The sequence below is a fragment of the Bidens hawaiensis genome, unplaced genomic scaffold (assembly GCF_021521415.1).
Source record: "Bidens hawaiensis isolate Kalapana, Puna unplaced genomic scaffold, B.hawaiensis_p1.1 tig00023835_1, whole genome shotgun sequence".
Lineage (NCBI taxonomy): Eukaryota > Viridiplantae > Streptophyta > Magnoliopsida > Asterales > Asteraceae > Bidens > Bidens hawaiensis.
Genome location: NW_027505039.1, coordinates 39,678 through 61,646, shown reverse-complemented (window position 1 = coordinate 61,646; position 21,969 = coordinate 39,678). Strand labels below are relative to the sequence as shown.

General features: G+C 34.4%; 2 protein-coding genes across 2 annotated transcripts; one reads left to right on the top strand and one right to left on the bottom strand.

Moving 5' to 3' along the window:
• The first annotated feature begins 8,451 nt into the window (after positions 1-8,451).
• LOC143610099 (lipoxygenase 1, chloroplastic-like) lies at positions 8,452-12,904 on the top strand. The gene is made up of 7 exons (XM_077084674.1): positions 8,452-8,800; positions 9,667-9,947; positions 10,188-10,425; positions 10,514-10,852; positions 10,951-11,144; positions 11,276-11,841; positions 11,930-12,904. The coding sequence occupies exons 1-7, from the start codon at positions 8,467-8,469 to the stop codon at positions 12,684-12,686; spliced, it is 2,709 nt and encodes a 902-aa protein (XP_076940789.1). The 5' UTR covers positions 8,452-8,466; the 3' UTR covers positions 12,687-12,904.
• A 3,183-nt stretch (positions 12,905-16,087) lies between these two features.
• On the bottom strand, positions 16,088-18,246 carry LOC143610097 (EPD1-interacting receptor-like cytoplasmic serine/threonine-protein kinase). The gene is made up of 4 exons (XM_077084672.1): positions 17,475-18,246; positions 17,232-17,367; positions 16,997-17,133; positions 16,088-16,891 (listed from the first exon to the last, which is right to left on the bottom strand). The coding sequence occupies exons 1-4, from the start codon at positions 17,853-17,855 to the stop codon at positions 16,127-16,129; spliced, it is 1,419 nt and encodes a 472-aa protein (XP_076940787.1). The 5' UTR covers positions 17,856-18,246; the 3' UTR covers positions 16,088-16,126.
• Positions 18,247-21,969: the final 3,723 nt, after the last annotated feature.

Sequence of the window (21,969 nt, the reverse complement as noted above, 5' to 3'; positions counted from 1 at the left end):
AGACTTGCGATATTTTCACTGATCATAAGAGCTTGAAAAATATCTTCACTCAGAAGGAACTGAACATGAGACAGAGACGTTGGTTAGAACTTCTAAAAGATTACGACGCTATCATACAGTATCATCCGGGGAAGGCAAACGTTGTAGCCGATGCTCTTAGTCGGAAGAGTTCCGGAACGATAAATTCTTTTCAGCTGCAACCTCATATCCTCAATGATCTGGATAGATTGGGTATTGGTCTCCATTTTGGTGATACCAATGGATATCTAGCCAGATTTCAGATTGAGCCTGATCTAATTTCTCGAATCAAGAGTGCGCAATATGAAGACGGAGAAATTTGGGCAATTATACAGAATTTGGAAGGTGGTAAACAGTCAGAATTCAGAGAAGACGAACATGGCGTAGTTTGGTATGGGAAACGGTTATGTGTTCCTAGCGATTCCACCCTACGGGAGTCGTTGTTAGCCGAGGCTCACAGTTCACCGTTCTCAATCCACCCCGGATCCACAAAGATGTATCGAGATCTTCGTCAACATTTTTGGTGGAGCGGTATGAAAGAGGACGTGGCCAGTTATGTCAGCAGATGCCTTACTTGTCAGCAAGTTAAAACTGAGCATCAAAGAGCTGGGGGTTTACTTCAGACACTTGACATTCCGGTATGGAAGTGGGATGATATCTCAATGGATTTTATTACCGGACTACCTAAAACGTTCAAAAGAAATGATGCTATTTGGGTTGTAGTCGATCGTTTGTCAAAATCGGCTCACTTTCTTCCGATTCAAAAAGGATTCTCAGTCAGTAAGTTATCCGATATTTTTACTCGAGAGATTGTGAGACTCCATGGCACCCCCGTCTCTATTGTTTGTGATCGAGACCCACGTTTCACTTCGCGTTTTTGGAAAAGGGTTGCAGGCCGCATGGGGTACTAGATTGAGATTCAGTACCGCGTTTCATCCTCAGACTGACGGTCAGTCAGAACGTACCATTCAGACACTCGAAGATATGCTTCGAGCATGTGCTTTAGAGTGGAGTGGAAACTGGGACGAGTATTTAAGTCTGGTTGAGTTTGCCTACAATAATAGTTGGCAAGCTAGCATCGGTATGGCGCCATTCGAGCTTTTATATGGTCGTAAGTGTAGAGCCCCTATTTGTTGGGATGAGGTTGGTGAGAAAATTATTGAAGGGCCCGAGTTGGTACAGATTACAAATGAGAAAGTTACCATTGCTCGTGAGAAGCTAAAAGAGGCTTAGAGTCGACAAAAGAGCTATGCAGACCGACATCGTCGAGCTTTGGAATTTAATGTCGGTGATCGGGTATTCTTGCGAGTTTCACCTTGTAGAGGCGTTCAACGTTTTGGAATCAAGCGAAAACTTAGCCCAAGATTCATCGGACCGTTTGAAATTCTTGAAAGAGTTGGCGAAGTCTCTTATCGTTTGGCTTTACCACCTCAGTTATCTCATGTGCATAGGGTCTTTCACGTATCTCTTCTTAGGGGGTATAATTATCACCCGTTACATGTTGTTACCTATCCGCTCCATCAGATTCGCGAGGATTTATCTGTTGAAGAAGAACCTGAAGCTATTCTTGATCGTCAAGAACGCATTATGCGAAAGAAAACTATTCCATTCGTTAAGATTCTTTGGAAGAACCATTCTGAACGAGAAGCTACATGGGAAATGGAGGATACAATTCGTTCCCAATATCCGTATTTATTTCCGTTTTAGCACTTGGTGATTTCAGTTTTGATGGTTTTGATTTCATATGAATTCTGTTTTATATGTCCTAATATTTGTTTCCAAGACTTTGCAATTGTCATGTCTGAATTTATGAAAGTTTTAAGTTTGTTTCGTTTCCGTGATATCCGAAAGTATGTGTCACCGTCTTACAATTTCGAGGACGAAAATTTTTTTTTAGGGGAGTATAATTATAATAACCCAAACTTTTGTATTAGATAACAAACGAATAACCATAATTTTAATATAAATGTTGTTTAAATTATATACTAATAATAAATGTGAAAGTCAAATTATAATAAGTTGGTGAGACTTCTACTTGGCCTTCAAACGTGAGCAACAAACAATCAACTTATTTAGGAATTTGATTGTGGTTATAACTCGTAAATATATATATATACGATAACAATTCCAACGAATCTTCATGGATTAAAAAAAAAAAAACCTAAATCCTATTCTCTCTGCCGTATTCACAAACAACCACCACCGCCCTACAAATCGTCACGAAACGTGTCACCTTTACCGGAAATTTTAAGACGAAAACCACCGCGACCGCTAACGATCACTTTCAGAGACAACCGCCACAACCTTGGACGCGTCAGTGGTTGCAAGGAGTCACCGACACCGCGTTTCCTGCTTTTCCGAGTTACGCCACCTACACCGGAATCACAAGTGCCGAGCCGCCGCCACCGGAACGAACCAACGCCGCTTCCACGCTTCTACCTCCATCGAAGGTAACCCAGATCGAGTCATACTTCATGTTTTTTTTCCCATCGATGTGAACAATTGGTTAATGAAACAACAATAATAAATCGTATGGTTAGGTTAAACACGAACCATGACTTACATTGGCGTTTTGTTTTCGGAATGAAATAGAACAGTTAAATGAGGTTTTAGTTGATTGAAGTTATTGTTTTATAAATTTGTTTCTACAGAAGTTTCCCTATTGAACAGTGGGAACTTAATATTAAATATATATAGGAGTATATATGGAGTTCATATATATGAGCAGGCCTATTGTGACTTAATTCACAAACTGTGAAACCATGCATGCTCCTCATCTGATTAATATATAAATTGGTTCTGTAGACAATAAATATACTATTTGTAAATATTAAAATGCGTCTAATCAGTTTATGTAAAAGTTAACAAAACCAAAAATCCAGTTATGTAATTTAAGTCCCATGAACCTAATTCGTAACTCTTAATGTAATTAAAGTGTAGGTTCTCGGACTCGTTAAGGACAACTTTTATTGTTCTATTTTTGTTCATCAGTTAAGGTACGGTTTCTGTTTTTGTTTCCTCTTAGTACTATTTATATTCCGTTACTTTGTAGTACGGATTCTGTTTTTCTTCACTCATAGTATTGGTTCTAGTCCATTTTATATTCGATGTCCGTCACTTCGTAGTGCGGATTTTTGTTATCTAGTTCGGTTTATTCGTATGATATGGTTATATTAATTTTATAGCATGCAATAGGTTATATATATTTTGAATTCATTATTGCATGTTCCTGTTTAAATATCTTTTAGTTATACGACTTTAGTTCAGTACTCTGTTACCCGAGCATTTCTGACTTGTCGTTGGGGCGTCAACGACATGGCACTTATCGTGACAGTGCGTAATCAAAGTTCACGGCGTCTCTGAAAGTACTCATGTAGTACCTTGGCCACTTAGAGGCGTATAGATCGATCTTAGCTCCGACTCCTGACTCCTGACTCCTGACTTCTGTTTGAGATGGAACAATGTGTGCACGCCACCCACACCGTCTCCTTGGTGCATGGACTAGCTAGCTGTGTACCCCTATGTTTAGGCTCTGGGTGCTTCCGTATTACACGACCTATTTATTTTAACATCATCGTCGTGTATTTTAGTAATTATATTTTGTTTCGCTATATTTCTGGTCCGTTTTGACATGTGTATACGCATTTGGTTAAATTTGAGTATATTCAGATTACGTCCCGATCGTGTATCGGATTATGTTTCGCATCTAATTATAGTTCGGTCTAAAACGTGGTTTTATATCCGCAATAGTTTCAGTTTTACTTCAGTATGTGTTTTGTCTTATGTGTGCCTTTACCTATACTATTGTTCTTTCCGTTACTGGGCAATTTTTGGCTCAGCCGTATTTTCTTGTTTGTGTCTGTCTTATTTGCTAATAGGTAATTCGGGAAATCGGGGAGATCAGTGATGAGAGTAAAATAAAGCTCAAGAAAAAGGACTTGATTAAATTTTCTTTTATTTAAGCATTTAATAAATTTGACTTAGAATTTCTTTCAGTGTTTTTAACTCTTTTGGTTGCCATGGGATTCTTTTCATTTCATTTAAATGGTTTTTGTTTGGTCTATGATATCTGTAATAGTGACACGTCAGCCTGCTCCGGGTTGGGGTGTTACACTTAACACTATCCTCATACAATTCTCGCCACTCTCAACATAATATTGTTTATGGAATAAATATGTCCGTGTGTTATGTATACCTTCAACATATTTAATCATGTATGCATACGTATATATGCAAGTACTTTATAAATTATATTTTAAAAAGACTGTCTGTATATTCATCGCTTTTGTACCAATAAACGATTAAGTTATTATAAATTTCATTACATAACACTAGACGCTATACATACACGCCAATATGAATAATTTTTTGGTATAATAATGTTACAATATCTAAATTTTAATAAAATATTCACACTATACTATATTAAAATTAAGTTATTCATTCCATTAACTAGCATGACATGTTAAAATAATCTTGTACTTGCTATTGAGCCCATGGTATTGATATATTATATATGGATACCTCAAAGCTAATGAATAAGACAATAGGGTGCACAAGTCATTGCCAGTTTGCTACACGTATTGAAAAACTGGCCACGACCTCATTAACCAGTATATAAACTAATTTATTTATAAGCGTTTCAACATGACAGGATAGTTTAGACCAACTCACATTTTGGTCTTTACATTGATATAAGTGAAACATGTGTATATCTAACATGAGTTTCTTCTCTTGTGGTCTTATGAGTTAGGGGAATAGAGTTTTCACGGTGGTTCAAACTGCATAAAAAGCTACTTCGTGCAAAGTTATCATTAAATGTGCTTTGACGACCAACACATGTTTATTACTTTTGCGTTTGATACTTTTGATTTCTTCATACTTGAAGATGTGGAGCTCTAAGATAATCAACGTAGTTTATTTAAGATTTGATTTTGCAGCCCAAAAGGGGCTAGTAATGCAATTTGTTGCCCGTTTACTTTCTATTTTGATGTAAAATAATATATTTTTAAGTTCATAATTGACTTTGAATATTTAAAAACATACCAAATAAGGGGTGTAAACGAGTTGAGCCGAACAAGATAAAGCAAGTCTGATCCTCAATAAGTTTGAACTTAGACTTGTTTTAGCTAAACCAACTCAAATTAGACTTAGACTCGTTTCATATAAATATTTTGAAACTATAAGTCTATAACTAATAGTCTAACATAAGGCTATGTAACAATAGTTAATTATATTAATCCCAACTATGGGATTTAACGAGACAACCAACTCTTATTATACCACCAACGTAATCACGAGTCATAAAAATAACTAACTCGCTTTTTTTTAAACAACTTCTAATATATTTCTATTAAATAGACACCTTACCAATGCTGGGAACAACTAACTCGTGTTTGTAAACTAAACATAACCGGTAAAATTTGCAAGGATGAATCATCACATGCAATAATTTAAGATGCTCGTTACTTCATTTTGTCAATTGATCATCGTCTATCTATCTAAGTAATATAAATATTTAGTAAAGTCGTTGAGAGAACTAAAGAGGGGACTCAGAGGAGGTATCCTAACACGTTAAACACGCAGATTGTTACTAATAGGTATACGTCATGTCGTCATTATATTTCCAAATTGTCATCAAAAAGCTACCGTAATCAATGTAAAACAAGACTTTAAACATGACCCGTCACTTGAAAAAGCTTTGGTAAAGGTATGAACACACCAACAAATGTTGGGCACTTCATAGTACCATACGACTTTTAGGGATAGATGTTGGTAGACACACGCGACATGGATGATTGTTCATTTTGGTCACGAAGGCTAAAGAACAATGAAAAACAAATAAATATTTTGTTAACACAAACAATAACGGGCATAGAAAATATGTCATGTGTGTCGGAATTATGTTTGTTAATAAAAAATAAATTCTATGTATGATTTAAAAATACAATACCAAATTCATTATAATTTCTCTCATATACGAAAACCGTTGCAAATTTAGTTTATTTTTAAAATATTAAAAATTAACAACTTTGTGGAAAACATGTTGATCAAAAAATAAATTTTCTATGTAAAGGAATGTGTTTCTGATCTTAAGGATTTGTTTTACAAACTAGATTTATGCCTAACCTTGGTATGTCCACTTGGACCAAGGAACTACTTTCTTGTACGTATTTTATTAAGTCGGTTTTTTGGAAGTCTGATTATAAATTTCTGGTAGTATTTCACTTATCTAGTTCATCAATATAATTATTTTAATTTTTATTGCTAATATTGTTATTGAAGTTTTTGTTTATTTCTCAAGTTAATTAATCTTCTAAAATTCTTACAAAGTTAAATAAATAAAAAAATAGAGTAAATTACGCCAATCTTTCCCATGTTATGTCTAAGTTTCAGTTTTCGTTTTTTGGTATAATTAATTACTGCTATTATATTTCACGATGATTTTTTTCAAAATAATCATTTTACGCTTGCAAAACATATGTAAATTGAAACACACACACATAGGACCATTACCCAACACTTCCCAGTTCCCACCTCCAATCGCCATCTAGCTCCTATCGCCAATCACCATGTCCGGTCACATTAGACCACACCATCTTCAATTGTTAAAAATGAACTCCAAATTATCAACATCTTATGAATCAACAAAACATGAAGTATGAATTCCCATGAAATCGACTAAGATCCGTATAAACAAGGGCTGATCAATTCAAACGTGTTTTCCATCCAAGATCTTGAACGACTTTATTCAATAAGAACAACAAGAAGGTTTGTATGCATGGCCAGACTAAAATGTCCCACTAGGACTGAGTTGTAGCGTAAAACAAGTGTTAATAAAAACTTGAAGCTTAATAGTCGATTTAGCAGCGGTTGTGATAGCTTGTAGATCGTTGGTCGATTAACGGTTGTTATAACACGCTAGGGAGAAAGTAGCCTTGGATTTTTAGTTGTTTACCAGTTCGACTTCCCATCCTAGGGAGTACCGACAAGGAAGGGAATAATATCACAACTGAACGAAGTATCGAGTAAATTGAGGTATCAAATAGACGATTACCATAACCTTACTTGAAATGAAAAAAAGGTTAAAAAGATAGTTTGATATTTTATCAAGTAGACAACCAAACAAATGAATCACATACATACCATCATTATTTCATTTCTTAAGTTACTAGTAGTATCTATTATTGTTCAAATGAGGCAATGACCCTGTTATCCCTTTTAGAGCAATAGTAGCGTCATTTACTATTATTATGAAACCAGGGACGACAATATATGGGTCCAAGTGTCCAACAACTAATTCATTGTAGACTAAATTACATTTTTAGTCCTATAGTTTTAGTGTTTTTCATCGGTCGTCCTTTAACTTAAAAAACATCAAGAAACATCATCTATGATTTAAAAACCTTGTATGTTTCGTACTTTTTATTAACGGGTGTTAAATCTATCAATGAAATCTTGTAATGTTTATTGCACACGAGAGAAAATTAGTACTTTTATTCTTTTGGTAAATAATAAAATTACCAAATTGCCCTCACGTGAAAACGAGTCGAGTTGCTCAAGAGCTACTTGAGCCCGGATCGATAAAATGCTCATATGAGCCGAGCTTTTTCGAGGTCGAGTCAAGCCCGAATCTCAAATAAAACTCGTTTAGTTATCGAACCTAAACTCGTTAAAATTACTACACGAGCTCGAATTAAGCTTAGGTTCGTTTAGTTTTTTTTTCCTCAAAATATATAAAAACAAATAAAAAACATATATATAATTCAATTAAATAGTATCAAACGGGCTGATCCTGAGCTTCAAAAAACAACTCACGAGCTGACCTTGAACTTTAAAAAAAATGCTAGAAATGAGCAGAGCTCGAACTTTAGTAGAAATGAGCCGAAGTCAAGCTTGAGAGCTCTTGTAAGTTAAAACAAGCCTAGTCGAGCTCCCGCTCGGCTTGTTTACACCCATAATCCTTATTGTAAGTCATGGCTAGATTTAAGTCTTTAACTAACATATTAAACGCTCGTTAATAAAAATACGAAACGTACAAGGTTTTAAAAAAACTCGAAATTTCTTCAGTTTAACATTAACAACAATTCCCGAAAAATGCTAGAAACTACAAGGACGGAAAGCGTAATTTAGTTTTGATTGTAAAAGACTAAAAAGCCCCTTACCCCACCCACCTTCGTGTCAGCCTTCCCCGGTCCGCGTTTTGACTCGGAAAACCCGAAACTCGGTTTGACTCACTTCCTCCCCTGTATATATATCTATATGTATATATAATATATATATATATATGAAGTCACCCAAGAAAACGATCACATTAGTTTAAAACGTGGTGTGTTTATTTGTACTTGTACTTTGGCCGGTGCAATTCATTCTTATATAAATAAATACACCCAAACCATATTCATATCTACTACTACTACTCAATTAATATTAATATTAATATTCCATATGGCACTAGTAAATGGTTCTGTGATTGATACAACAGCAACAAAAACGTCGTCGTTTTTCGGTACTAGTATTCGATTATGCAATTCAAAGCCTGTGTTGATTATGCCACAAAGGAGGTTAAGAAAGCCGGTGGTGGTGGCGGCGATAAGTGAGGAATTGGTGAAGCTGGTGAGGTTAGAGAAGGCGGTGAGTTTCACGGTGAGAGGTGTGTTGACAGTGAGGAATAAGAGTAAGGAGGATGTGAAGGAGACTGTGCTAAGGAAATTGGATGCTTTTGCTGATCAGATTGGCAGAAATGTTGTCGTGCAGCTCTATAGTAATGAGATTGATCCAAGTAAGCAACTTGTTTGATCAAATGCCTCAAAGAATAAAAAATATTATTAGTTATTGATTACTTTGGTTATTATTATATTAATCCATGTATGCAACGTGTTCGATGAAATGCCTCTGAGAAGAAAAATGTTTTATTATTATTATTATTATTATTTTATATTTCTTTTAATAATTACATGCTTATTAATCCCCAAGTAAGCAACTTGTTGTTGGATCAAATGCCTCTCAGAACAAAAAATGTTTTTTTTTTAAATTTTTTTTATTAATTACATGGTTACTAATCCATGTATGCAACCAGTTCGAAGAAATGCCTCTGAGAGAAAAATGTTTTTTTTTTTTTGCTAATTACATGCTAATTAATGCCCAAGTAAGCAACCTGTTTGAATTTTGATGAAATGCCTTTGAGATTTTGTTTTCTTACTAATTAGATGCTTATTAATCCAAGTAAGTAACCTGTTAGATGAAATGCAACTGAGAAGTAAAAAATTGTTTTGATTTGTATTTTTTAATTTTTTTTACTAATTATATGCTTATTAACCAAAGTAAAAGTAAGGAACCTGACCAATGAAATGTTTCTGAGAAAAAAATGTTTTTTTTTTTAATTTTTTAATCCAAGTTAGCAACCCGTTCGACGAAATGCTTTCTAAGTATTTTTTTTAATTTTTTTTACCAATTACATGATTATTAATCCAAGTAAGGAACCAGTACGATGAAAAAATCTTATATTTTGATTTTTGTTACTAATTACATGCTCATTAATCCAAGTATAAGAAACCTGTTTGATGAAATACCTCTGAGAAAAAAAATGTTATTTTTTTTTGGTTAATTACATGCTAATTATTATTGGTTTACTATTTGGTGTTGAAGAAACAAGAGCTCCAAAGAAGAGCAATGAAGCTGTGTTAAAGGACTGGTCAAAGAAGTCAAGTCTTAAAACCGAAAGGGTTAATTACACAGCTGATATTATGGTGGATTCTGAGTTTGGGATCCCCGGAGCAATCACCATCACTAATAAGCACCAAAAAGAGTTCTTTTTGGAAAGTATTACCATTGAAGGATTTGCATGTGGCCCGGTTCATTTCCCTTGTAATTCTTGGGTTCAATCTACTAAAGATCATTCTAAACCTAGAGTTTTCTTCTCTAATCAGGTAATTTTCCACATATTTTTCGGTCAAGTCTTGAAATTTATTTGCCTAACAGTCCAAATTAAATAAAGAAAGATAAAAATTGAAACTTTGAAAGTCAAAGATTATAGTTTGAATATTCATGGTCTTGAATCTTGATTCCTAAAGTTGAAGCAGCCATACATGATATGTATTCCAAGTCGTTTTCTTGCGTGATATTTTGTAGCAAGATTCATTTTAACCAACATGTTCGGTTACTTGCAGCCATACCTACCTAATGAGACTCCAGCAGGGCTGAAATACTTAAGAGACCAAGAACTTAAAGATTTAAGAGGTGATGGTAAAGGAGAAAGAAAATTATCAGATCGAGTGTATGATTATGATGTTTATAATGATCTGGGTAATCCCGATAGAGGAAATGAATTTGTTAGACCTTCACTTGGCGGTGATAAAATACCATATCCAAGAAGATGTCGAACCGGACGTGTACCTAGTGATACTGGTATGTATCTCTATATATGTTTTGTGGTTATTATTTAATTGGATCATATATGAACTTTGTATAATTTTGTACCTTTTTTTATTTATAGATATTTTAGTTGAGAGTCGGGTGGAGAAGCCATTTCCATTGTATGTTCCTCGAGACGAACAATTTGAGGAATCAAAAGCAAATGCATTTTCAACAGGGCGGTTAAAGGCGGTGCTACATAATCTGTTACCATCAATGGTGGCCAGCATTTCTAAGAAACATGATATTAAGGGGTTCTCACAACTTGATAGTCTTTACAGTGAAGGGGTCCGTTTAAAAATAAAGCTTCAAGATGATCTCGTAAAGAAGCTTCCATTGCCCACATTGGTTAGTAGGCTGCATGAATCTAGCCAGAGTGGTGGTGGACTTCTCAAATACGACACACCAAAGATTCTTTCCAGTAAGTTTTAATATTTTAATTTATATTCATATGTTGATTTTAAGTTCTATTTTAATTTCAAATACACAGAGTTTTAATGAAAGTTTTGTAATTTGTAGAGGACAAATATGCTTGGTTACGTGATGATGAATTTGCCCGCCAAACAATCGCGGGGGTGAACCCGGTCAGCATAGAGAGGCTTGAAGTTTTCCCGCCAGTGAGTCGACTTGACCCTGATAAATATGGCCCGAAAGAGTCCGCTCTTAGAGAAGAACACATTGTTGGCCATCTTAATGGCATGACTGTACAACAGGTAACATACCTGAGTTCATTTATACCTTTTAACCGTTTTCTAATAAAGAATGTATAAAATATGAATACAGAAATGATATTTCTTCGATAATAATTGAGCATTAATGATGATTGTTTTGGTGATGTTAACAGGCGATTGAAGAAAGTAAGCTGTTCATAATAGACTACCATGACATATACCTACCATTTTTGGACCGAATAAATGCACTCGATGGGCGTAAGGCATACGCAACACGTACCGTATTTTTCTTAAATCCAGCTGGCACTCTAATGCCTGTTGCAATTGAGCTTAGCCTACCCCAAGCATTACCCGGTTCCGAGTCAAAACGCGTGGTCACACCGCCAGTCGATGCCACCGGCAACTGGCTGTGGCAACTAGCCAAAGCCCATGTCTGCTCAAATGATGCTGGGGCCCACCAACTGGTGCACCACTGGTTACGCACCCATGCGTCTATGGAACCGTTTATATTAGCTGCTCATAGACAATTGAGTGCTATGCACCCTATATATAAACTTCTGGACCCGCACATGAGGTACACTTTAGAAATCAATGCGTTGGCTCGCCAGAATCTGATCAATGCTGATGGGGTTATTGAGCAATGTTTTACACCCGGGCGATATTGTATGGAGATGAGTGCTGCTGCTTATAAGAACTGGCGGTTTGATTTAGAAGGTCTTCCAGCTGATCTCATTAGAAGGTGCCTATAATTTTTTATTATCTAAATTTGATTAATGATTATTTTTCAAAATCTCATGGTTAAACATTGTTTTTTAATATCTAAACAGAGGTGTAGCGGTTCGGGACCCAAGCAAGCCACACGGTTTGAAGCTTATAATCGAAGACTACCCGTATGCATCAGATGGGCTCATGATCTGGGAAGCCATCCAAACCTGGGTTCGAACCTATGTGAACCGATACTACCCCGACTCAGCCCTAATCTGCAATGACCGCGAGCTGCAAGCATGGTACGCAGAGTCAATCAATGTGGGCCACGCAGATCTCCGCCACGAGGACTGGTGGCCGACTTTAGCTGATGCGGATGACCTTACAGGCATCCTAACCACCATCATCTGGCTAGCGTCAGCTCAACACGCAGCATTAAACTTCGGCCAATACCCGTATGGTGGCTACATCCCGAACCGACCACCACTAATGCGACGGTTACTCCCCGATGAAAACGACCCCGAGTACCAGAGCTTCCATGATGACCCACAAAAATACTTTCTTTCTGCTTTACCAAGTTTATTACAGTCAACAAAATATATGGCAGTGGTGGACACTTTATCTACACACTCACCCGATGAGGAGTATATTGGGGAGAGACAACAAACCGACACATGGACTGGGGATTCGGAGGTCGTGGAAGCATTTTATGCGTTTTCGGCTGAAATTCAACGAATTGAAAAGGAAATTGTGAGAAGAAACAGTGATACAAGTTTAAGGAATCGGTGTGGGGCTGGGGTTTTGCCTTATGAGCTTCTTGCACCGAGTTCAGAGCCTGGCGTAACATGTAGAGGTGTTCCAAATAGTGTGTCTATATAAGTAATTAGTACTGTTTAAGCTCCCAATAGGAGCTTGTTGAGAGATGTAAGTTGTAGTAGCATTATATGTCAATAGTGTTGTTGAGCAGATTGCATATATGTATGTAATGTAAATCAAGATTATTAGATGCACGTTTACTGTGCATGTAGCTGTAAAAATCTTGTATAAGTAATGGAATAAAATGGAAAATGGGGTTATTAACTTATTATATGAAGGTCGAAAACGTTAAGGGTCAGACTGAAATTGATGAACCTGATGTTGAGATATGGTGCTCATTATGGTTTTGGAGTGATTTTAAAGTGAAAAAAAAAAAGCAAAGAGATCAATGCACAATGTTTCTACTTCATTAAGATTTATGGTGGTTAAATTTTTAGTCATCATGCTAACGTATATGCATTGCTGTGAGGGGTGCACAATAGCCGAGCCCGTGCTCGACTAGGCTCGAGCTCGGCTCATGAGTCGTTTTTTCAAGCTCAAGCTCGGCTCATTTATTATATACTAATCAAATTCATGCAATTGTAACTATTTTATATGTTTTAAGAAAACCTTAAACGAGCCTATGTTCAGATTGAGCTCTTATGCAGTTCTTAAATGAGCAAAGTGCGGCTCGGGCTCGGTTGTGCACTGTGAAATTAATACATAGAAGACTGCAATTCGGGAAGCTTTAATCCCATGCCACTTCTAGTCTATATCTTTTTTTTTTTACTTTTACTTCTATAACACTAGAGTGAGAAATGCTGAGTTAATATAGGTATAATTTTATTTTTATTGTTACATTATTTGGATGCATTTTTTTTAAAGTCATCAATACTCACCATAATATTAAACCAAAAATAAAATTACAAATAGACTCCACCCCAAAAGGCCTATTTGCAAGATCCAAATACAAAACAACTCAAAAGGCCCAAAGGTTATGTTATGAGTAATGTGCTTGTAAACTAAAAGCTGAAGTGGATCCAAGATTCAGTTTTGTCTATGCTTTCAACAGTGAGATTTTCGGATTAAGGGTGTAAATGAGCTGACCCGAGTTTGCCTAAGCTCGAGCTTGGCTCAATCTTATTTAATGAGAGCTCGAGTTGAAATTTGTTTATTATTTATTAAGTATTTAATTATAAGAAATTATTTTTATGTATAACAAATATGTATTTTATAGTTATGTATAATAGTTTTGTATATTATAATATTATTTATGTAATTATACCTTTGTCAAATAACACACACACACAACTATTTATCATGTTTTCTAAAAAAGATCTATAATTATAATTGATCTCCAGAATACTCTATAATTTTGAAAAATTATAGTTGTAGAGAATCGGACTGTTTACTTATGAATGGGTCAATTCGGGTTGTATTGTATCTCTAATCTGTCAATTGGGTAAATATTTTTGTTAACAAAAACAGAAACGAGCCGAACGTCTTCTAAAATGTATTCTAACACCTTCACCTCCAAAATCATTTCACCAAAAATTTTGATTATTATTTAACAAGTACAACTTTCCAATCTTAATCAATGCACTAGTTGTTCAAAAGAAGTTTAAAAAATCTTGTAATAACATCTTTAACATACCCACAAACCGATTTTGCCGCCTCTATCGAATGAATCAAGTAGGTGTGGTGAGTATAACTGATTGTGACTTATTAAGCAGCCTCATGATAAACTGAATCTTATGGGGGCAGGTTACATCTTAAGTTATTTTATATTATCACCTAAACTGATGGGAGTTGTTATTGATCTTTTTCTTTTTCACCAAGTTTCAAAGATGATCTAGAATAGGCGGTTTGCCTGTCGCTATTAAACCGAATTTCATTGCAGTTTCAACTATAGTTGTTAACCTGTAATTATCGTTATCGTTCCTTTTTATGTCTCTGCATGTTGATCATTACAATAAAGATTTGTTTCATTTGTCATTTTCCACATATGATTATGACAGTATACTTGTATTTTTCTGTACTAATTGTTTAATACTTAAGAAACTGCATGTATCTTGATGTCCATGCTCTTGGTTCTTATTTCATTTGCTTGCTAATAACACCATCTGTCCAATCTTTAGTTGATATTTTTTATTCATCATATTATTTAAATGCAACTTAAAAAAAAAAAAAAAAAAAACTATTAAGCCTTGTTCTCAGGTGACTTTAAATGTAGACTTTTGCTTCCAACTTCTAGACATCTTTTGAGATTGGTCTAGACTTGTTTAAGAAGCAACTTAAATCTTGTGTTTAATACTTTTTTTTTGGTATTATGTGAAACCTTTGTCCCATTTGCATTGAAGAATTGTTATATATAATATAGTGTATAGTAAGCACTATATCATACATGTGAGACAAGTTGGGATACAAAGAGGAAAACGAAATATCTTAACTCGTTTTGCTTACAGCGTTAAGTTTTATACGAATGGATCATATTTGACTTAGTATTGGAAGTTGGATAATTAGCTAATGGTATTCAAATATCTATTAGTTGATGAAAACTATTAGTTGTTTTCATATCTATAAATCAAACACTGCCTTTTTAATAGATTTTCAAATAGTTATATATAAAAACATATGAATCTTGTTACAAGTTTTATCAATAATGCTTCTGTGTTGTATTTGCTATGAAGATTCATTTGGAATTGACCAGTTGACTTTGAAAACCAAATTGTATGAAACCATTTAATCTCTTAATTTCTAAGTCCTTATTTCCAAAAGGTCTTCTTTTTGGATGCATTGCTTTGAATTCACATTATAGAATATCAAGAATGAAAAAAATACATCATCATCATCGTACTCAGTATATCCCACCAATAGCAAAGCTATGGTAGGGTCTGAGGAGGGTAAGATGTAGGCAGCCTTACCTCTACCCCATAGGGATAGAGAGGCTGCTTCCGGTGAGACCCCCGGCTCGATAGTAGTTTTGCATCAAGCCTTAGACATAAGGCACATAGCACTCAATCATCGGGACACCGGCTGATCGGTGCATGTACCCTTATCTTTCAGCTATCAACGCCACTACATGATGCCTGATTAACCGTCCGTCACTTTTAACGTTATTTTCACGAGATTAGTAAAATAACGTCAAAATTAGTGCAATTTCACTTTTGCCCACCCGATGGTTCACACATATATATATAACATGTGCGCACCGCAAGCAGGGCTAAGAATGAAAAAAAATACGTGGAATAAAAATTGCAATTCTTAATATCTTGTGATATGATTATTTAAGCAGATACTATGTGTATTTTTAAATAAAAAAAATATAAATAATTTCATTAACTTCCTTAATTTTTTTCTATGATTTATTAAATATTTTGCACAAAAATTTAAGATACAAATCTTCCTTTGAAGATGAACTGCTAGTAAACACTGATACAAGAGATCAAATAAACCTCTCAAGCTTCTAGTTTTCAAAATACATGTAAACAAAGCATAAAACTAGCCTAAATAAAATCAACATTTTAACAAACTCTCACCACACTTTTTTTTGTTTGGGGTACCAATGGAGAATTGGTACCCTTTTTAAAGTTTTTAAACAAAGCTGTATCGGAATATACTGCCCGGGACCTCATCGATCTAATCCTATGTTTATGTCTGTGACCTTTCCTTTCTTGGTCTCGTTTGCGGCTACTTTCCGTCTTCTCAACCGCCACCGTCACCACCATCACCTCCGCCTCATCACCGCCACTATCTTTTTCGTCATTATGTTGTTTTTTCTCTTTCTCATCATCCTTTTCTTTAATGTTTTGTACCTCTTTAGGAGCAATATAAACAAATGTACCAACTGGAAATTCATCTAGTTCCAAAACATGTTCCAAGACCTTAACCACTACATTCATGGTTGGTCTAGATTTTGGGTGGTGGCTCAGACACCGGCTAGCCAGCATCGCGGCTCTCTTAGCCCCTAAGATCGGATACTGACCGTCAAGCTTTGGGTCCATGACCCGGTCAAGGTTGTTTGAATCTTTCAAAAGCGGTCTAGCCCATTCCACTAGACATTGTTCTCTACTTGGTCGCTTTTTGTCCATTGATCTTCTCCCGGTTATTAACTCTAGTAAAACGACCCCAAAACTATAAACATCACTCATAGTTGTCAGATGACCAGTCATGACGTACTCAGGCGCAGCATAACCATGTGTTCCCATCACTCGTGTACTGACATGTGTCTCGTCTCCTTCAGGACCGTCTTTTGCTAACCCAAAATCAGATAGTTTCGCTGTATAATCCTATTTATAAAACAATTTCATATCATTTAGTAAACATGCTTAAAAGTGAACAAAAAAACTAAAGTAATTATACTCTCAATTCATTTTATTTAAAAAGAGACTTACCGATCCCAATAGAATATTTGAAGTTTTGAAATCGCGATAAATAACGGGTTTCTCCTCCCCATGAAGAAAGGCTAGTCCTTTTGCAGCACCAAGTGCAATTTTAACCCTGGTCAGCCATGGCAAAGAAATTGAATACCCTGAATCCAAAAAATATAAAATAAACAAATCATGATCAGTTTCAATTTTTTATTAGAAATATTTAAAAAATTCAAGAAAATAAGAAAAAAAATATTACTTCTAAATAGTTGATTCTCCAAGTTGCCCCTTGCCATATATTCATAAACAAGAAGCCTGTTTTTGTCTTCACAACAATAACCAATTAACTTCACAAGGTGTGGATGCCTCAATTGTCCCAAAAATGTCACTTCAGCCTATAAATAAATAAATAAAAACCCATAAATAAAATTAAATTATATTAACAGAAAAATAAATAAATATATAAATAAAAATTTGGTTATTGAAAATAGTTACTACTTACAAGCCATTCATTGTGACCTTGACCACCATCCAAATCCAACAACTTAACCGCAACAGGTTGCGCCTCTAGCCCTGGCCTAAGCTTATCATCAATAAACCCTTTATGAACGGTCCCGAACCCGCCTTCACCAAGATAATTACTAGGAGCAAAGTCATGTGTGATCATACTAAGCTCAACAAAAGTAAACTCATGAAGGTTCCACCCAACAATCGAATTCGAAAGACCATTAACAACCGAAAGCGATGAACTAACATCGGATATCGATAACCTTTGTGACAACCCGGATTTAGGAACAAGTGTTTGAGGGTCAAAAGTTGGTGTCTTGTTTGTGAAACAACCAAACAAAATGGCTTGCCATGTACTTGGTTTTTTGGGAGCCATATGAGAGAAGTAGAAGAATGTGTCAAATATTATATGTTACAAATGAAGGTGTTGGTTGTGAGTATATGTAGGGGTAAAGTGGTTCATGTGTGGGGTTACTCTGGTCAAGTTTAGGGGTGAACCAACAAATGATTTAAATAATTAGAAGAAGATAAAAGTTGGTGGTAGCAATGTAGCATGGTTTTGGTTATGGTTTGGAAGATTCTTGGCAAAAAAAAAAAAATCTATGGCTAACTAACCACTTATTATTTTTTCAGGTTAACACCTTAATATTATATCTATGTATATTTAATATTAATGTATTATTTTATTTAATTAATTATGCATGTAGGTTATGTATATTTTCAGAATAAGATACAACTATTGTAGAATAAAGTACAAGTTTTAAAAGGGCTTTGCTTTTGGTTTTGGAATTTTTGATCAATGGGAAGTATTTATCTAGAAGGATGGAGACATTGAAGTAATATTATTTTTTATTTTTTAAACATAAAATATTATATATTGTGCCAAACACTCAACCGTCATTGGATTTTTTTAAAGGGCTTTTCATGTTTTGATTACACGTTTAATTGTGTTTGGGTTTAGTTGTTTGTTATTTGAATAAATAGTTTTGGTAGGTTACAACGAGATATAGAAAAATAATTTAGATAACTAACTCTTAACGCTTAGAAAGTTCATTGTTAACATATAAATAGTTTGGATCAAATACAAGCAGTTTTTAACATGAGAAATACATAAATTAGTAGGATAATTATATTAATGATAGAGTCTTATTATTACGTTAAAGTTTTGAATTATAATACTTATTATTACGGTACTTCATTTTGTTGTAGCTAGGATTGTTCACGAGCCGAGCCGAACCGAGCAAAGGCTTGCTCGTTGCTTGGCTCGTTTACAACCGAACGGCTGAAATTCGAACCGAGCGAAAACCGAAACGAGCCAAATTCGAATCGAGCATTTTTCGATCGAACATCGAGCGATTTCGAGCGTTATTTGTTTATTTTTCACTTAAAAATTTTCAATAAGAAACAAATTTAAAGGTTGTAAATAATATATTTTGTAAATAAATTAATAGTTTTTAGATAAACTTGTAATAGATTGTAAATTTTTATTAAAAATAAGTTTGAAATAAGATATAATGATCATGTAAACAAACTTCTAGTATTGTAAAAACTTAAAGCGAACAAAGAAAACCATAAAATTGACGAAATATGAAAAATTTTAAGGGATAAAAATAATTGTAAGCTTATATTTATGTATTTTGTGTATATATTTATATATTTGTTCATATATAATTATATATAAAATAAATTAAAAATATTCAAGCCGAACCGAACCGAGCAGACCTTTGCTCGTTGCTTGGCTCGTTTACAAACCGAACCAAGCTGAGCGGCTCGTTTTCAATCGAATGAAAAAACTAGCGAGCATTTTCCAAGCAATTTCCGAGCGAGCGGCGAGCGAGTTCGAGCGACGAGCGGTTTGGACGGCCCTAGTTGTAGCATAATAAGAGTTACTTCACTTTAAAAAACTCTTTTATTAGCATAATTATTTTAGTTATTTCGTGATTCTTATTTTAATATTGTATTGGATCCCATCCCAACATATAAATAACTTTAACTTTTAACAAGTAATCCAAACACTCGTTGAAATTATTTTCTAAATTTTTGTTGTACTTTGTTTCTAAATTTATAAAACTTCAAAATAATTTCTTATAGTCATTATCTATGTTTTATCCCAAATACCCATATGATTTTGGCATAACATTTAAATCAATATAGTGTATATCAAAGTATAGACGAAGTAAAAGTTAAAATTCCTTTTAGTATTAAAAATAGATAAATGTTTTTTGTATTTTTATGAATTGATGATTTCGAGTTAGAATATTATGAGTAGATAAATTGGTGGGTGGGCCCCTCACTTGACTTTGACAACGTGTACAAGAGCTATCAAAATTAAATAGTCAACAAAACTTTGGCCCAAAGAGGACATGGGCCCCGTGACACGTCTAATATTGAAAATTTATGCAACTCATTTTGTTGGTTTTATAATTATAATGAATATAAAAACATTTTGTTTGAAAATATATTCCATGTGTTGACATGACATTGTACAAAAGGACTCCAAAGCCAATGAATTAACGTGCGATGCTTTTTTTCTTTTTATTTTCTTTTTCCTAAATCAAATAACATAATAACTATCTATAATCATGACATAATCTTTAGATAAAAAAAAATTTTGTATCAATTTTTTTTAGGTGTTTTATGGGACTATTTGTTTGCTTTCCTACTAAACAAGGGTTGCATATATGGATCAAAAAGAAACTCGTATTTGATAAAAACCAAACATCCAAACTCGGCTTGACAAGTTGACCATGAATAATAACGGTGACGAGGAATCCTCGAACCAAAAGTTAAACTATAACTCACGTAGCTTTTTTAGTCTATAGAAGTTTGAATTTTTATATGGCCTAATTAACTTAAGTGAGTCAAACCAACGCGCTAACATGCGACTGTGTGAGCTCACCTTTGCTCGATATTTAAACATGTCAACTTCAATTGACACGTTTATTTATGAGTTGTTTTTGAACGAGTATATTTTTACTTAATTTTGAGATCCTTGTCATTTAACATCCATAGCATCCACACACAAAAGTTGAGCCTTTGTTTTGATGGTGTATGATTTCAATGCACAGTATGTTGTATTGTAAGTCAATATTCTAATTAGTTACACCTTTGATGACAAAAATTTATTTGAATTTATCTGAGATATTAAGCATGTCGGGTCTTATGATCTTGATTAAGTTATTATGGTTTGTTTTAACTTTACTTACAGAAGGAGGAATTCCAGGAATCTTCTTTTGGGACGGCCGATCCCCAGTTGAGACGGGATAGAAAAGGGAGTGACAATCATGGACGAGGAATATCCGAATATGGTCTAATGCATTCTTCGATATGTTGTCATCTCTGATTACATAGTGAGATTGAACTTATGAAATTGAAAGGCTGAATTTGATTGACCTATGATTGGTTCGATTTGAAGAGTTTTTACAAATTGGTGAGTTTAAAATTGCATCATTAGATCATACAAGACTATCGTTCGTTTTTCTTTGCATATGTTATAAATCGTTAATTTAGTTGGTGTGTTTAATACACACACACATTCACTCTACTTTTTAGCAATTATGTGCTTATTCTTTAGAATAAAAAGTACATTTAACATTTATTTTTTTCAACAACACTCAAATGGGAAATAAACACAATGTTCCTAAGGCTATGTGTAGTGGAGGGGTTACAATTGGGGCGAATTGTGACATTTGACGCCCAGTCATTAAGGAGTGAAAATTTGTTTTTGGGGTATAATCGTGTAGGGGCTACAAGTTGGGCCCACAGTTTCTTTTTTTATTATTTTCTTTTTATAATTAAACTAAACAAATAAAAACCAATTTATTTAAATAATTAGATAAAATTGCATTAAAATTAAAAAGAAATACAAAAAACTTAAAAAACATAACTAATAATGCATTAAAATTAAACTAAACAAAAAACTTAAAATTACATAACTAAAACTATTAAAAAACATAACTAAATAAAATACTAATATCCATAATATTCGCGCATTTTTTCTATTCGTTGTCGTTGCAATAATGCGGCCTCTTCGTGTAACCCGACATCTTTGAGGGATTTGAATTCTTCACTCATTTCCCGCAATTCCAACATTTGGGCAATCTTTTCGTGTTGTTTGTCGGTTTCTCTCATGGCATCGTTGAGTTCCTCGACACACTTTTTGTGTTTTTTGATGATTTCTTTCATGGTAGCGGCGAGTTCCACGAGTGTCGGTTGGTTCGGGATGTTTGTAGGATTCATTTTGTTAGATTTTTTGAAGAAGGTTTATGTTTATATAGATGTGAAATAAAGAAGAAGGATATGAAATGGAGAAGAAGGTATATGTTTATATAGATATATAATATATTGTTTTAATTAATTTTTTTTTTATTTTGTACCGTTGTCAAACGGTAAATATATTAAAATATTATTATTTTATCAAGAGTTTAGGCGATAAAAAGAATCTGCCCCCGCCCCAAATCTCCCAAAAATCGCCAGGGGGGCGGTGTTCC

Bases quoted from the DNA above. Each gene is read 5' to 3' on its own strand.
- LOC143610099 (XM_077084674.1), top strand. From the start codon at position 8,467: ATGGCACTAGTAAATGGTTCTGTGATTGATACAACAGCAACAAAAACG. The intron at 10,426-10,513 runs GTATGTATCTCT...TTTTATTTATAG, and splicing joins ACGTGTACCTAGTGATACTG to ATATTTTAGTTGAGAGTCGG. The intron at 11,145-11,275 runs GTAACATACCTG...TGATGTTAACAG, and splicing joins ATGGCATGACTGTACAACAG to GCGATTGAAGAAAGTAAGCT.
- LOC143610097 (XM_077084672.1), bottom strand. From the start codon at position 17,855: ATGGCTCCCAAAAAACCAAGTACATGGCAAGCCATTTTGTTTGGTTGT. The intron at 17,368-17,474 runs GTAAGTAGTAAC...ATTTATTTATAG, and splicing joins AAGGTCACAATGAATGGCTT to GCTGAAGTGACATTTTTGGG. The intron at 16,892-16,996 runs GTAAGTCTCTTT...TTTTATAAATAG, and splicing joins CAAATATTCTATTGGGATCG to GATTATACAGCGAAACTATC.